This window comes from Copadichromis virginalis, linkage group LG11 (genome assembly GCF_057382275.1).
Source record: "Copadichromis virginalis isolate Kocher_CV1m ecotype Utaka linkage group LG11, C_Virginalis_male_GT1.1, whole genome shotgun sequence".
Classification (NCBI taxonomy): domain Eukaryota; kingdom Metazoa; phylum Chordata; class Actinopteri; order Cichliformes; family Cichlidae; genus Copadichromis; species Copadichromis virginalis.
In genome coordinates, this window is record NC_140628.1 from 7,926,248 (window position 1) to 7,940,035 (window position 13,788).

General features: G+C 44.9%; 3 protein-coding genes across 6 annotated transcripts in view; 2 read left to right on the forward strand and 1 right to left on the reverse strand.

The window, feature by feature from the left end:
• Positions 1-5,571, forward strand: part of LOC146698005 (dolichyl-diphosphooligosaccharide--protein glycosyltransferase subunit STT3B-like) — a 75,103-nt gene extending 69,532 nt beyond the window's left edge. Inside the window, exons 13-16 of the mRNA XM_085472931.1 lie at positions 2,050-2,223; positions 2,325-2,438; positions 2,522-2,731; positions 2,837-5,571. Of these exons, the coding sequence (XP_085329057.1) occupies positions 2,050-2,223; positions 2,325-2,438; positions 2,522-2,731; positions 2,837-2,917 (579 nt within the window). The 3' untranslated portion in view covers positions 2,918-5,571. The remainder of the gene's footprint in view (positions 1-2,049; positions 2,224-2,324; positions 2,439-2,521; positions 2,732-2,836) is intronic.
• Positions 5,572-7,787: 2,216 nt separating this feature from the next.
• On the reverse strand, positions 7,788-9,118 carry kiaa1143 (KIAA1143 ortholog). Its single transcript, XM_085472941.1, has 3 exons — positions 9,005-9,118; positions 8,305-8,455; positions 7,788-8,169 (listed from the first exon to the last, which is right to left on the reverse strand). The coding sequence occupies exons 1-3, from the start codon at positions 9,116-9,118 to the stop codon at positions 7,946-7,948; spliced, it is 489 nt and encodes a 162-aa protein (XP_085329067.1). The 3' UTR covers positions 7,788-7,945.
• A 372-nt stretch (positions 9,119-9,490) lies between these two features.
• On the forward strand, positions 9,491-13,775 carry LOC146698007 (uncharacterized). Of its 4 annotated transcripts, XM_085472932.1 has the most exons (10): positions 9,491-9,602; positions 9,734-9,918; positions 10,590-10,700; positions 10,872-11,012; positions 11,090-11,326; positions 11,418-11,793; positions 11,915-12,150; positions 12,249-12,424; positions 12,498-12,937; positions 13,063-13,775. In XM_085472932.1, exons 1-10 carry the CDS (start codon positions 9,491-9,493, stop codon positions 13,314-13,316), a joined length of 2,268 nt encoding a protein of 755 aa, XP_085329058.1. In that variant the 3' UTR covers positions 13,317-13,775. The 4 variants fall into 4 exon arrangements, with proteins under 4 accessions (XP_085329058.1, XP_085329059.1, XP_085329060.1 ...); XM_085472933.1 differs by lacking the exon at positions 9,734-9,918 and having other exon boundaries at positions 9,543-9,602; XM_085472934.1 differs by lacking the exon at positions 9,491-9,602 and having other exon boundaries at positions 9,853-10,500.
• The last annotated feature ends 13 nt before the right edge of the window (positions 13,776-13,788 follow it).

The window sequence follows — 13,788 nt, forward strand, 5'->3', positions numbered from 1 at the left end:
AAGAGGCACTCCATAGATTCAGTGCTGCACCGCTACAAAGACGCGCTGAGAACGGAGATTTAAATCAAAGCAGCAAAACCCGACTTACTCCTCGAGTCAGTTACCTAAAACCTAAGTCACCTAACAGTTTCTCTAACTGGAAATGGGTTAGTTATAAGTTGTTTCTTATCAATAAGTTCAAACCATTTAAATAGCTGACTGTGTGGATTGCATCCATGTGTTCCAGAGCACAGACACACAACTATTATTTTTTTAATAATAAAAGCAGACCTTAAATGATCTGTATTACAAGATGAACAAGTACAAGTATGAAGCTATACAGCATGGGCGTTTGATGCCCAGAGCGAGCTCTGCTGTGAAAAACAAGGAACAACAACATCTTTTCCTCAACAACAGCCCATGAGGGACCTGTAGTGCATGAAGCTTTTATCACTTGCTTATTCATTATTCAGTAAGAGCAGTTGAGATTTCACAGCCCTGCTGTCTACTGACCAAAATCCAGAGTATTTCCACTCGAGGTCACTCTGGGTTGTGAACTCTGCTATCATTTCCACACAGCTGCTGGGTTGTTGCTGAATAATTCAAGCGCCTAAACCAACCACCAGAAGAAAAGACCAATTATTTTAGGTTTAAAATGTTTGGTTTGTTTCCCTTTTGTATTTTACACAAGCTGCAAACATTAAGTTACAGTGGGGGAACTGATGATTTGACCCCCTGGTGAATTTGCAGGTTTGCTCACAAATAAATGATGGTAGTTTAGATTTTTATGGAGAGAGACAGAATATTAGCCAGAAATCTTGAAAAGAAAAACATGAAATAAATGTTATAAATTGATTTGCATCTCATCGAGTGAAATCTGGGTTTTGATTCTCTACAACACGTGATATGTGTATCATGCTGAAATCAGGAGTCTGTTTCTTCCATTCCAACCTCTCCTCCACCGTCGTAAGAGCAAAGAGCTATCAAAGGAGGTCAGGAATAAGATTGTAGACCTGCAGGAGTCTAGAATGAGCTACAATACCACCAACAAGAAGCTTTATGAGCAGGTGACTGTTGGTGCAGTTGTTCAGAAATATTACATGAGCATCAATCGTCCTCAGTCTGGAGCTTTGTTCAAGATCTTGCCTCGTGGGGTGAGGATGATCATGAGAAATGCGGTGAATCAGATCAAAACTACACAGGAGGAGCTTGTTAATGACACGAAGGCAGATGGGACCATAGTCAGTAAGAACACCACTGGTAACGCACTACAACATAATGGAATGAAACCCTGCAGCGCTCGCAGGGCGTGCTGTGGGAACATGAAACATCAACTCGACCCATCGTGTTTGGAGGAATGGAAATGCTGAGTATGTCCCAAAAAGCACCATCTCCACAGGAGGTGGAGGTGGAAACATTATGCTTTGGAACTGTTTTGTTTTTTTGTTTTTTGAGAACCTCAAAAAAAACCCAGTTCCTTTCCAGTTCCTCCTTTCCTCAGCCAGAACATAGTCGAGTCTTCAAGCATGACAATGACCCAAAATATGGCGTCAAGGCAGCAAAGGAGTGGTTAAAGAAGCAGCACATTTAGTGGCCTAGCCGGTCTTTAAACCTTAGTCTTATAGAAATTTGTGGAGGAGGCTGAAGCTTCGAGTTTCCAAGCAGCAACCAAGAAACCTAAAATGAAGGAGTGGAAGAAAATCCCTCCTGAGATATGTGCAAACCCACTGACCAACTACAAGAACCATTTTACTGCTGTGCTTGCCAACAAATGGTTTCTATAGGTCGGGCGTCTTTTGGAGTTTTTCCGACTTTTCTCAGAGAATTCTGACATTAATCTCAAAGCTGTGACATTCTGAGAAAAATGAATAGTTTGCTCTCAGGGGTTGTATCTGTGCAGCTTCTATCTATCTTCCTTACCTAAACTTAAGCATGGCTGCTCTCTGTGTTGCATATGGAGTCCAGCTTGCTCCCACAGTCCAAAGACGTGTTAGATGAATGAGTGTAAATGGTCTGTGAGGCAGCTTAAGTGTGATATTTCTAACCTGCGGTGTGTTTGTGCCTTAACAGGTGGGCAAAGCCATGTCGTCCAATGAGACTGCATCCTATGAAATCATGAGGTCGCTGGATGTCGACTATGTCCTGATCATCTTCGGAGGGGTGATTGGCTACTCAGGTGATGACATCAACAAGTTCCTGTGGATGGTGCGCATCGCAGAGGGGGAGCACCCCAGGGACATCAGGGTGAGGGAACCATCTCGCACTCTCTGGTTACATATGAACACGTGTTCGTTCTTTTCTTTAATTTATTTTCTTTCTCCACCTTTTGTTACGGCTCACCCCAGGAAAGTGATTATTTTACCCCCCAAGGAGAGTTCAGAGTGGACAAGGCAGGCTCCCCCACCCTGCTCAACTGCCTTATGTACAAAATGTCTTACTACCGCTTTGGAGAGATGCAGGTATGTCATCGTCAAGGAGCTTTTTCTACGAAGCAGAAACTAGTCAGTGTTTCATTTAAGTTATGCTTTTGTTTCTTGTTCAGTTGGACTTCAGGACGCCCCCGGGCTTCGACCGGACACGCAACGCCGAGATCGGCAACAAGGACATCAAGCTGAAGCACCTGGAGGAGGCGTTCACTTCAGAGCACTGGCTGGTCAGGATTTATAAGGTCAAGAAGCTGGAGAACAGAGACCGGGTGGAGCACAAGCTGCGCAGCACTGACACCAACAGGCAGAAGTACACCTCTAAAAAGGTCCCCACATCCATTCCAGCTCACCGCTGTTTTGGACATTTTAGCCAAACTTGCACACAAAATCATACATTTCTACTTGAACCTGTCATTTTCTTCTGTTTACAGACGGCCAAGAGGAAGCGGGGATATGTCAAGAACAAGCTGTCCCTGAAGAAGGGCAAGAAACTCACCAAGAGATCTTTATAGAAGGTCCACCTCCTACAGAGGCAGACTGTGGAAGGAGGGAGGAAAACGAATCTGACACACAGCTCAACAATATCAAGCAGTAAAAAAAAGAAGAAAAAAAAAAAAGAAAGAAAAGGAGAAAAAAATCCACCAATCGAGATTGAATAAGGAACAGCAGAGGTTCTCTGCCCCGCCCCCGCCATCATCTTGAGCATCCTCACCTGGAAGCCCAGGCTGGGAAAGCATCGCCCAGGATCCCGCTGAACCCGAGCCGACCTTTGACTTGATGCTGGGGTCGAGGAGGAAGAGAGAGAGAGAGTGGGTTTGAGTTTGAGAGCCTCCTCCACGCTGGATTTAACCTGACGAACTGTGACCTTTGACTCACTTTTCTTTTTGTACTTGAACGTGCTGGGGAGTGAGGACGGACCGAGCAAGAGAGATTAGCCGTCCCTCATCAGGGGACTCTGCTTGGGGCTGCTCTATGCATCGCATCATTTACACACATACAGAAACTCTGTCAGCACTGAAACCCAGACTGACCGTACAGTACGCTTTCATCTAACATCATCCTGCTGCGCCGACAGTACGCCTTCATTTTTAGGTTAATTCTCACTTGCTACAGTGCATTAAAATTTTTATCAGCATGCCAGATCAACACAGTTGTAAACAAAGATGGTGCAGAGGGTTAAATTACTTTTAAAAGCAAGCAAAGTCACAATTTGAGCACCACAGGCTTACGGCCACATTTCAGGCTTTCAAGGCAACTCTCTAATATACTGTCACATGTCAAACATCGGCGTCCTCTGCTCTCACCGCTGTTCGCGTCAATCACTTGTTTCAAAATTCGAGGAAAGTTTCCCCCTCACCTACCAACTTTTTCTGCCATGTCTGCAGGTCGCTCCGTGTGTTTCATGAGGCACAAAGACATGTTTTCCCCCCTTTCCCCACATTTGTGTAAGATTTTCTACTTCAGAGTACAAAATTAGCGCCGTGAGCAATTCAACGAATCACATAAGCAGAATTTAGTTAAAGGCACAGGTGGATGGCTTAAAGCTGCGAGTGTGGTGCCAAAGGTTAACTTTACTGACTCTTCTGTTGTTTCTTTTTACTTCTCTGTAGTATCACATCAAAACTTATTAATGTGATTCGGTCAGCTCTGAAGCGTGTTCCTGTTCCTCGTGTCACTGAATGTAAATATGGAGTTTTGCAGGCGGCTGACAGTCGTCATCGTTCTGGCTGTCCATACACGGAAACAGGGTGGCACAGTAACTCTTCACTAACATGCAGCATGGTAAATAATTGCGTTGTGCTGTTGTGTGTATCCTAAAGGCCCGCCATCACACACAGATGTCAGGTTTATGAGGTTCTCTGGATCTTGCTCCACAGTCGTCATCAGTTTCTACCAGAGGAGGTCGTCCTCATTATCAGAGTTTAATGTTTCTCCTTCAGCTGCTTCTCACTGATGTGAAATCAACATGTTACCCTGTGATTATGTTATTCAGGTTAGTGGATATTATCTCGTGTGCTCTGCTCAGTAAGATGCTGGCATCTGTGCTCACGAGTTAGCTCAGTGTTGGATCACATGCACAATTGTTCTCCCGCTGGCACATTTTTTGTGATGACTAATTTGCCCTGTGATAAATCTGACCCCGAATCTCTAGTCCTGTTCAGTCTCCAGAGGTACTGGAACCTACATTTCCCACGATGCACCTGCTCTGCTTTAAAGTGATTTGTTTACAATCTGTGTGATCAGCTGGCTGTTTACATTATCTGAAATGGTAATGCTGAGCTGCAGCCCAGCAGGTGGACACGAACATATCTGTACCCTTCAGTTTTTAATCAGCTGACTGTAATTAGTAAATGAACGAATGTGGGAGGGATCAGCGCTGCAGAACGCAGAGCGGTCCGTCCCACCTTCAGGTCAGTAGAAATGTGCTTGCTTTGCTGCTGGTGCCAGTGTTGTTGTTAAGTAGCCATTTGAAAGTCTCCTCTGCTCTCAGTGAAAACAATGAAGAGAAATCAGCAGCAGCAGTAATGCACCCAGCTGTTCGTCTGCAGTACCTGCTGTCTGCATGTCAAAAGGTGTCCCCGAGGCCTCGTTCCCTTTGATCCCCCGTCACGTATCCCACCGCACTCTGTAGATATCAGGCTGAGTCTCCCTCCGCAGGTACCGGGATCAAACGCGTTCGCTGCTCGTCCTCTCCTGAATTTAGAAAACCATCATCTGAGCTGGCAGGAGCAGCAGGAGGCTCTGCGGGTTACAGCCGCTCTACACTCTGAATGTTCCTTTTAAATTGGCGCACTTCTTTCTGTAAACCAAACTTTCCCTAGATTCAAATCTGCCATGTTCATTTTCTTACAAATATAACAAGTTGACTTTTTTTTTACGAGGTTTTGTTAGAACACTGCTCCAAGAGTCCGTGTGGAGAGGGACAGCACAGGCCTTAAAGTTTAATAAAAAAAAAGGTGTTTCCAAAGCTGCATGTCAGCGGGTGTATTTATTACATGGACGATGGAGGCTGCTGCCTCACACGAGCGCAGCGTCCTATCATGTGATGCAATGATTTTATTTGATTTTTTTTCCAAGTCAAAGGTTCTTCCATCAATTGTAATGATCTGGATGCAGGTGTGAGAATGAAACATGCCTTTTTGAATAAAGAGGTTGAAATAACTCATCTTTACTTTTTTTTCTTTAAATGAACAAAAATGTTAATCTTTAGAATTTTTTTTGCAGGTATAAAATTCACAGGTTGTAAGCATCGATTTTATTAGCTGCATTTATGTCCAGTTTAGACTTGACTGTTTGTTTTTTAGATTCTCTTGGCTCTGCTGGAGACCAATGAAGGGACATGTCTTATGGAGCTCTCTCCAGAAACTCGAAACTTTAACCCACCAGTTAAAACCTCTTTGCAAGAAGCAGCCAATCGGGGGGGGAAGAACCAAATCTGCTTTAAGACACAATGGAAACTTTAAAAAATATTTTGAACTGTAATCGTGCAAAGCTGCTCTTAGACAGTCCTGGAGTGAAACTATGCATGTGCAGAGCTTGACAGGTGGCGTGAGAGGAAGAAGAATTAGGCAATCGGCATCTGAAGAATAGTGAAGGTGTAGATCTGTTCATTCATGACATGAACACAGGTGGCACTGATGAGGCAACGCATGACAGTAAAAACAACCAACAAAGATTTCTTAATATTTTTATATCAAAAGTTCACAGGAGTTGTAGCACTGTCAAAAAATACACAATGAAAACTGATGCACACACCAAAAAAAAAAGGATACATCACAACTGCATTGACACAAATGCATCGTTTCTACATGAACTGTTCAGCTCCGCAGTCGAAGCTAGAAAATATTCATACATTCAGTGCATGACTGACTGTATTTAAGATTCTACAATGAGCCCCTGCGTACGGCTGCCAGACACGCACACACCTCAGCACACACAACACAAGATTCAAACACAGCAACAAAGATCCAGGCTGATTCAGAGTGTGACACAGTGATCCGCAGCACTTTGGAACCTGAAGAAGGAACTCAATATGCTGTCACATGGGGACAATTTAATTTGTAATCACACAAAGTTAATTTCCATTAAACTAGCTGCTCCTGGAATTTAATGACATCCATTTATCAGCTGCTGATGTTCGTTTGTGTCTGATGAAGGGACGCATTACATGTAATACTTTAAAAACAAAAAGACCCCCACTGCTTCCAGTACACTAAACTGAAGCTGGACAAATTTAGCTCCCTGCAGCTCTCAGTGTTTTAAATGCGAGAGCAGACCCGCTTCCGATGATCTTAAATTTTTCTTTGGGATTTGCTTTGTGGAGAGCACTGCCGAGCGGCTCCTGCAGCTGAATTAATTGGTTTTTCTAAATTAAAATTCACAAGCAGCTCCCGCTGTGACTTTGATTAGAAGTATAACAAAAAATAATTAAGGAAAGCTGCATCAAATAAATTTCAGGAAAACCGAATCTGCTGGAATTCATTAGCACTGATTCTTTGATACAGAAAAGCTCTCTGCGTGCTGCTGCTTCAATCATTTACACTGGGCTTGAAGGGTGGGGTGCGGGGCACACTGTACAACTGATTTTCCACTAATTAGTCCTGGTCCTATGACCACAGCTATACAATAGTGATTGGATCTATAGCACAGCACACAGTTCAGGTTATTTATGGACGCAAACGCGGGAGAAATTTACACCTGAAAACATGTAGATGAGCTGGTTTCAGAATCCGTGCAGTTCAGAGACACTGCTTCAACTACCTGCCTGTGGTGTGTGAAAGAGCTACACTGAGGTAAAGCCATACGGTGATGTGTGTCTTCACTCATCAACTCCAGAATCAAGCAGAAGCTGGTTTACATCTCTCTGTTTGTGTTTGAGACATTTATAAACTTTGAGGTGTGAAAATATGAATTCTTGTCCCACAGCCATGACTTTAGTCCCCTGAGAACTAAACCACCTTAACAGTTCATATTTGTCCTCACAGAACACACACGAGAACATGCAAACTAAAATGTTAAAACAAAGTCACGGGGCTGGAAAAGAGCAAACCCCAAGTTCTACAAAGTGACACGAGTCAACACAGTCTGGTAGCTGTAACCAGGGAAACGTCCTGCTAACATGTCAGAGTGGGCTTTCACACAGCAGCTGAACCAACTCCCCTCTTATCAGTAACACAGTACTGTATAAATGTCCTTGTGTAGTTTGTGACCCTGACATGGATGCAGGATAAAGTTACACTAACAGAAGTATAACCTCATCGTCTTTGATGCATGTTCATTTTCCCCCTCAGCTTCACTGTTTCTGCTCAGACTGTTAAATGAATCGGAATCATCCCTGTAGTCAGACGGAGACGACTCGGAATAAATTCAGTTTGTGCCAGCTGATTTTTATGCTTTACTAAAAATGTATGAATCTATATGTCATGAATGACATGCAAAAACAGTAGCACTGTCCTTTAAAAAGAATGGACAGGTTGAACCATGTCTTATACTCAGTACAATGTTCCTGTTTCCTGACAGCCTACTCTCACCACTTCCATTCAGTCCTCCTCCTCCTCATCCCCTCCAAATGACAGGAGGCTGTTATTTTTAACTTTCTTTCCAGATGCCTCCTTTTTCTCCTCCTCCTCTTCCTCCTTTTCCTTGTCCCCTCCACTGCTCTTCTTCTTTTTGCTGGAGCTAGCACCGATGCCCTGGAATTTATCTGAGGAAGAGCGCTTGGCTGGTTTCTTGAAAAGGATTTTACCGTCAGGAGGCTGACCATCTGCGGAGCAGACGGAGGTATGTATGTGCAGGGTTGCAAACACAGGGTTTTATGTTAACATGCTGCATACAGTGCATGCATATGTAAATATTTTCTTACTCCTGGTGTAATTAAATCATTGAACTGGACTCTCACCTTTCTCTGAGCTGCCTCCAGCCTGTATTTCATCCTTCATCTTCTTCACCTCCTCTGCAGTCAGGTCTCCACTTTTAAGGACCACGACCTGGGGCAACTCGTCCTCTCGATCGCTGCCGCTGTCGTCATCCAGTGTTGGCATCACCTGACGCTAGGATAGCAAACAGACCGTTAGCCTGTGTGAGAAGTGTTTTGAAATCCTGCATTCACTGTGAATGACGATGCCGAGGTTTCTTATTTCAGTGATAATCATTTCATCAGCAGCCCGACACTCAAACTAAAATCAGGAACCTGTACTTCAGAGTCATGATTCAAGTCGTGGTGGGTTTTTTTTTTTTAAATACAACTTCATAAAACAAAAAACAAACCCATTCATGAAAAGCCATGGCTTTCTGTTGTAGAGTACATAAATTCAGTTGTAGAACGCCTGCGCAGTCACAGCTGAACGCTGCAGCGCAGTTCGAGACTGCTCTGATGGTCCGGAGGAACAGCTGTAGCTCGTGCGGCCTCACTGCTCAATTCAGTGAATGGGACCCTCCGTTGAATTATGATTCAGAGCATTTATTCTTCCTTATATGAACACCATGCGCCTGCGCTCAGAAACAAACGTCGCAAAGTGTAGCTGTCACACAACTGAAAGAGATTGGTTTGGTAGGCCCGGTGCAGCTAACTGGCACGGCTAACCCAACCGCGTAGTTACCTTAGTGTCGACATTCGGTCCCTCTTTGTACCCCACATCGTTCTTAAACTTCTTGAGAAACGACGGCTCCGCCGGCTTCACCCATGCTACTCCGCGGCCCTTATTTTTATTCATGGCAAAGAAGCAAAACAAGACAAGCAGCCAACGAATGCAGACTGCAGATCCGAGCAACTTCCGGCTAGCACGGACTCGTCAAAACAGAGAAACCGTCACTAAAACGCGCCGCGTCACGTGACTTCAGGAGCTACTGTCATTGATGGATTTGGGAACGTTGATGCCATAGCGCTGCTTGGTGCTACATTGGATCTGCACAAGGGACGATAAGCTAAATGATGATTCAAAGCGAAACATCGCAGAAAAACTAAGCCGATGAATGTCCTCCACATAAAGCAGCAACTCGCCCTATTTAACTTGAAGAAGGAAACTCTCCGCTGTGACTGCTCGTAGCGCCGTTAGCCGTATGAACATGAAAAGTTAAGCATTAGCATGAGACAGTTTGAGAACTCTGCCGATCTGGACTCTTTTATTAAAGAACTGGAGGAAGAGTCTCAGACTAAGTTTATCACCTTTTCCGTGGGCCGCCATTATAATGACAAAGGTAACGAAATGGAGAGTGACTGCTAGCTGGACAGCAGAGCCGTAAACACTGCTCCCTGCTATGGTCCAGTAGTGAGTGTGTCGGTTAACGCCGGGGTCTTATCAGGTCGTGTGCTTGTATTTGTCACACAGATTGGCATCCTTTGCCCGGAAACCGCGTCTACTGGCAGTGGGCTGGGGGCTCTGGGATGCCAGCCATTGAATTCACCGGAGTCCCATTTATGTTTGTGGGCTCTAAAAGGCTCGTCTGCCATCAGGGCAAGGACCTCGCCGTAGCTCAGAAGCAGAGATATGCCGAGGAAAGGGCAAAAAAGACGGTGATTTCACTGCGCGTTCAACACACACACAGAGGCTGGCTGGTGATGCGAGGAGCCGAGGGATTGGTTGTTTCGCTGCTAGGCAACCGATGACGCTGCAGCCTTGGAGAAAAAAGCGCGCAGAGTAGACGAGTTGGGAGTAGTGCTGTGGGATACTGAAATTTGTGTATCAATGCAATACTAAGTAAATACAGGACCAATAGTGACAACACTTTAAACCTAGAAAAGGCAGCTTATGTAGTGGAGAGCATTGCGTCATGATTTATCAGACGAATCATCATTAATGTCCAATTTCTGAACACGATTTAATGGCCTATAAGTCAGTGTGGTTTTTACTTTTCCACAACAAAACACACCTTTTAGTTTTTCATTTATTTTGAAATTGGGGCTTTCTGGAGACCTTGGATGTGCCTGTCTCTAAAGCACTTTGGATCAACTACTGTCATTTTAAGGTGCTATAGGCTTGGATGGCATGGATATTATCAATATTAGGATCAATCTGCTCACTTCTAATGGACAGCAGTGAACCACAGCTACTAAGAAAGGCGCACGGCTCCACCTGTTTCTCAGTGTTTGATTTGAGTATGCTTAGATGTTCTGCTCAAGTTAGCTAATCTTGACATGAATTATTGAATGCATTATTTAACTGATTTCTTTCCCATAATCCACAGATGATTGACCACACTTTAGTTAGGAACAAATCAAACTCGCAGTCTAGTAAAAAGGTGGGATGCCCAGCAGCCATATCAATCAGCAAGATCGCAACATTCCCTAAATTCAAGGTAAGTGGAAATGTTGGCTCTCCTACAGGAATGTGACCTTTAAGCAAAGACAGCTGAATTTAAAGGAGAAAGGCATGGAGTACGAGTTTAGGACTCAGACTAAATCATTTTGTTTCGGCACATGTTTCTCTCCATGATCACCACTCTGATTTCTATCTGCATGCATGTTAGTTGGAAGAAGACAGGGAGAGGAGTAAGAAGGCAGCCTCCAAGATGCTGAAAGAGGCTTTGGAGAGAGATCCAGTTGTGTGGGGAACATGCTATGTTGTTACACAGCCAAGTGCGCATGCTGGGCACGCAATGGGAGAAATGGTAACGAACAACAGTCTCCTCACAAAGGACAAAAATCTGTGTTTCCATGTGAAACTACAAGTGTGCTATATTTAAAGGAGCCCGTGGACGCAAGAGTGGAGCAGCAGGTGGTGGAGCTCAGAAAGCAGGGCGTGAGGAAGGTCAGCGAGCTGAAGCGTCATCTTGCTCAGTTTGTAACAGCCGAGCTTTTTAAGGGAGCTAGCCCACCCCCTGCGTCCAGGCGCCGGTACTACCCCTCAGAGAAGGACCTCCGAAATATAATGGCTAAGGTGAAGGACCAGGCTCGGCACAGAATCGATCAGGTGAACCTGGAGGTGAGCGGCGCCTTTATCATTCCTGTTTGGGTAAAACACCAGCATGTGACTAGTCCGTATAAAAAAGAAAAAAAGATTGTATTTGTTGCAGGGCTTGTTTGAAGAATGGTGTGCTGCTACACCTGAGGACAAGTTCCATCTGCGCCTCCGTACAGAGGACGCCTCCTTCCTCTTCTGCCATCAAACGTTGTGGCAGATGAGGCTGCTGCGCCTGTATGGGGCAGATGTCTGCGTGTTCGATGCCGCCTACAGAACAATCCGCTACCCTCTGCCCCTGTGCTTCTTGTGCGTCCGCACTAACATGTGCTACTCCGTTGTGGGAGTGATGGTACTCCAAGAAGAAACAACAGAAGCCATCAAAGAGGGTCTGGAAGTGTTCAAGTGTTGGAACGCAGACTGGAGGCCAGCAAGCTTTATGGTCGATTGCAACGCTGCCGAAATCCAAGCTGTTGAGTCTGTGTTTGAAGGTACGGTGAGCTAAAATGAAAACAAAGTGATCACTGTGGATCTTTACTCTTTTTATACATGTTGGTGTTATGATTATATATCAGTGTGCTCTCTATTCAGTCTCTTTCTACCTCTGTGCAGGCACCAAAGCGCTGCTCAGTGACTTTCACAGGGAGAAGGCATGGGACGAATGGATACAGAAGGAGCATCGAGTGGCTGACAAAGGAGATGCTCTTACAAAGCTGAAAGCGATAGCCAGCTCACTCACTACAGAGCAGTACGAGGAGGCAGTGAAGGCCCTGATGGCCAGCCACACCTGGGAACAAAATCCTGCGTTTCAGAGCTGGTTTTCAGACACGTGGTTGTCCAAAGCAAAGGTAAGCATCTGAGAAAAAAGCAGCTCCTGCACAGAGACATTTGAAAGCTGAAATTCTATCGCCACAACAAACCCTCGCTATATCTTGCTTTGTTTAAGAGATGGGTGTCTGCCTTCAAGGAAGAGACACTGAATATAGCTATCATCACAAACCATGAGACTGAACACCAGAATAAATTGTTCAAGCACAAATACCTGGAGGACTACAGGGACCGGACTTTATCTGAAATGCTGGACATCGTGACACATGTGTACATCCCTGAACTGCGGAGGACGTAAGTTTTCCATTTGCACAAGCTTGTCTTCAGTGTGCACGTCATGTCAGCAAAAATAATGTTTCTCTTTCAGGTACATTGAAGCTAATGTGAGGTCATACGGACAGTGTGACTCCAGTGTCCCTCCTTTCCTGTGGGACAGACCCGCAGACGTCATTCAACACATCACGAGCTGCATGGACAGCTCTCTCTCTGAGGGACACGTGGTCAAGCTGGGCGACGGTGTGTTCAGAGTGAAGAGCGAGACACAGGAGGACCAGTCTTATGAACTGGCATTTGGGTCAGACGACAGCTTGCCCTCCTGTCAGTGCGATGACTGGAGGCGGTACAAGTTGCCATGCAAACATTTCTGTGCAGTCTTCCAGAAGGTCCCTGGCTGGACGTGGCAGCAGTTATCCCTGAAATACAGGGAACACCCGCTTCTTAACCTGGATGCCACGTGTTGCTCCATGACCCCAGACTCAGTGGACGAGTGGGGCACGGAGGTAGTCAGTGAGCCAGTAACCTGCAAGGGTAAGGTTTATCTGCAACATGAGAGAAGAACTTCATAAAAGTTACTGTCTTACCCGCACAATCATTAACCTGTTACCTCAAATTTTAGGGAGTGCAAATTTGTCTTAGTGTAACTTTCTTTGCAGACACACAAGTGACCTCTGACTGTGACAGTCCACCACGCAAGCGAGTGAGCAAGTCATATCTGAGGAAGAAATGTGTCAACCTCACCAAACAACTCATGGACAGAATATGTACCACTGAAAGCCAAGACACACTTCAGGAACTTTCTGAGACGTTAGGCAGGCTGGTGAAGGGGCTCACACCTGCGTTTGGCAGTGAGGATGGTATGCTTCATCTGGAAGCAAAGCGGGTCCGAGTTTCCAGCTGCACAGACTGAGGGTGGAACCCACAAAGTGGCTGGCCTCGAAATCATCAGAACCCTCCCGGAGCCGCGCGATTTTTTTCGAACGCTAACTACGTCATCAGATTCCCGGAAAGGAAACAACCAATTACAACAAAGCAGCTACAGTCAAGAGGGCGAAGGCATGATATGGAAAAAGCACTTAAGCTTCACAATAAAACCAAAGTAGTTTTAATCAAAAATTGTGTCTCCATGAATAATAATGACATTATCCATGAAGAGTAGTTTCTTTACCTATTTAAAATAAATCCTAGCGGAGTCCGATGACATCACCACTGAAGCTGTTTGGTCACCACTGAGCAAAGTAACAACTGACAAGCATTTATATGAGGAGCCATGATGTTAATGCGTAATCTATACCTGCAAGAAATGTAAGATTTTCGGATGACAGCGACAGAGTGTACTTTACTGTATAAATAAATTAGTGAAAAACCAGGCCTTTGTATTG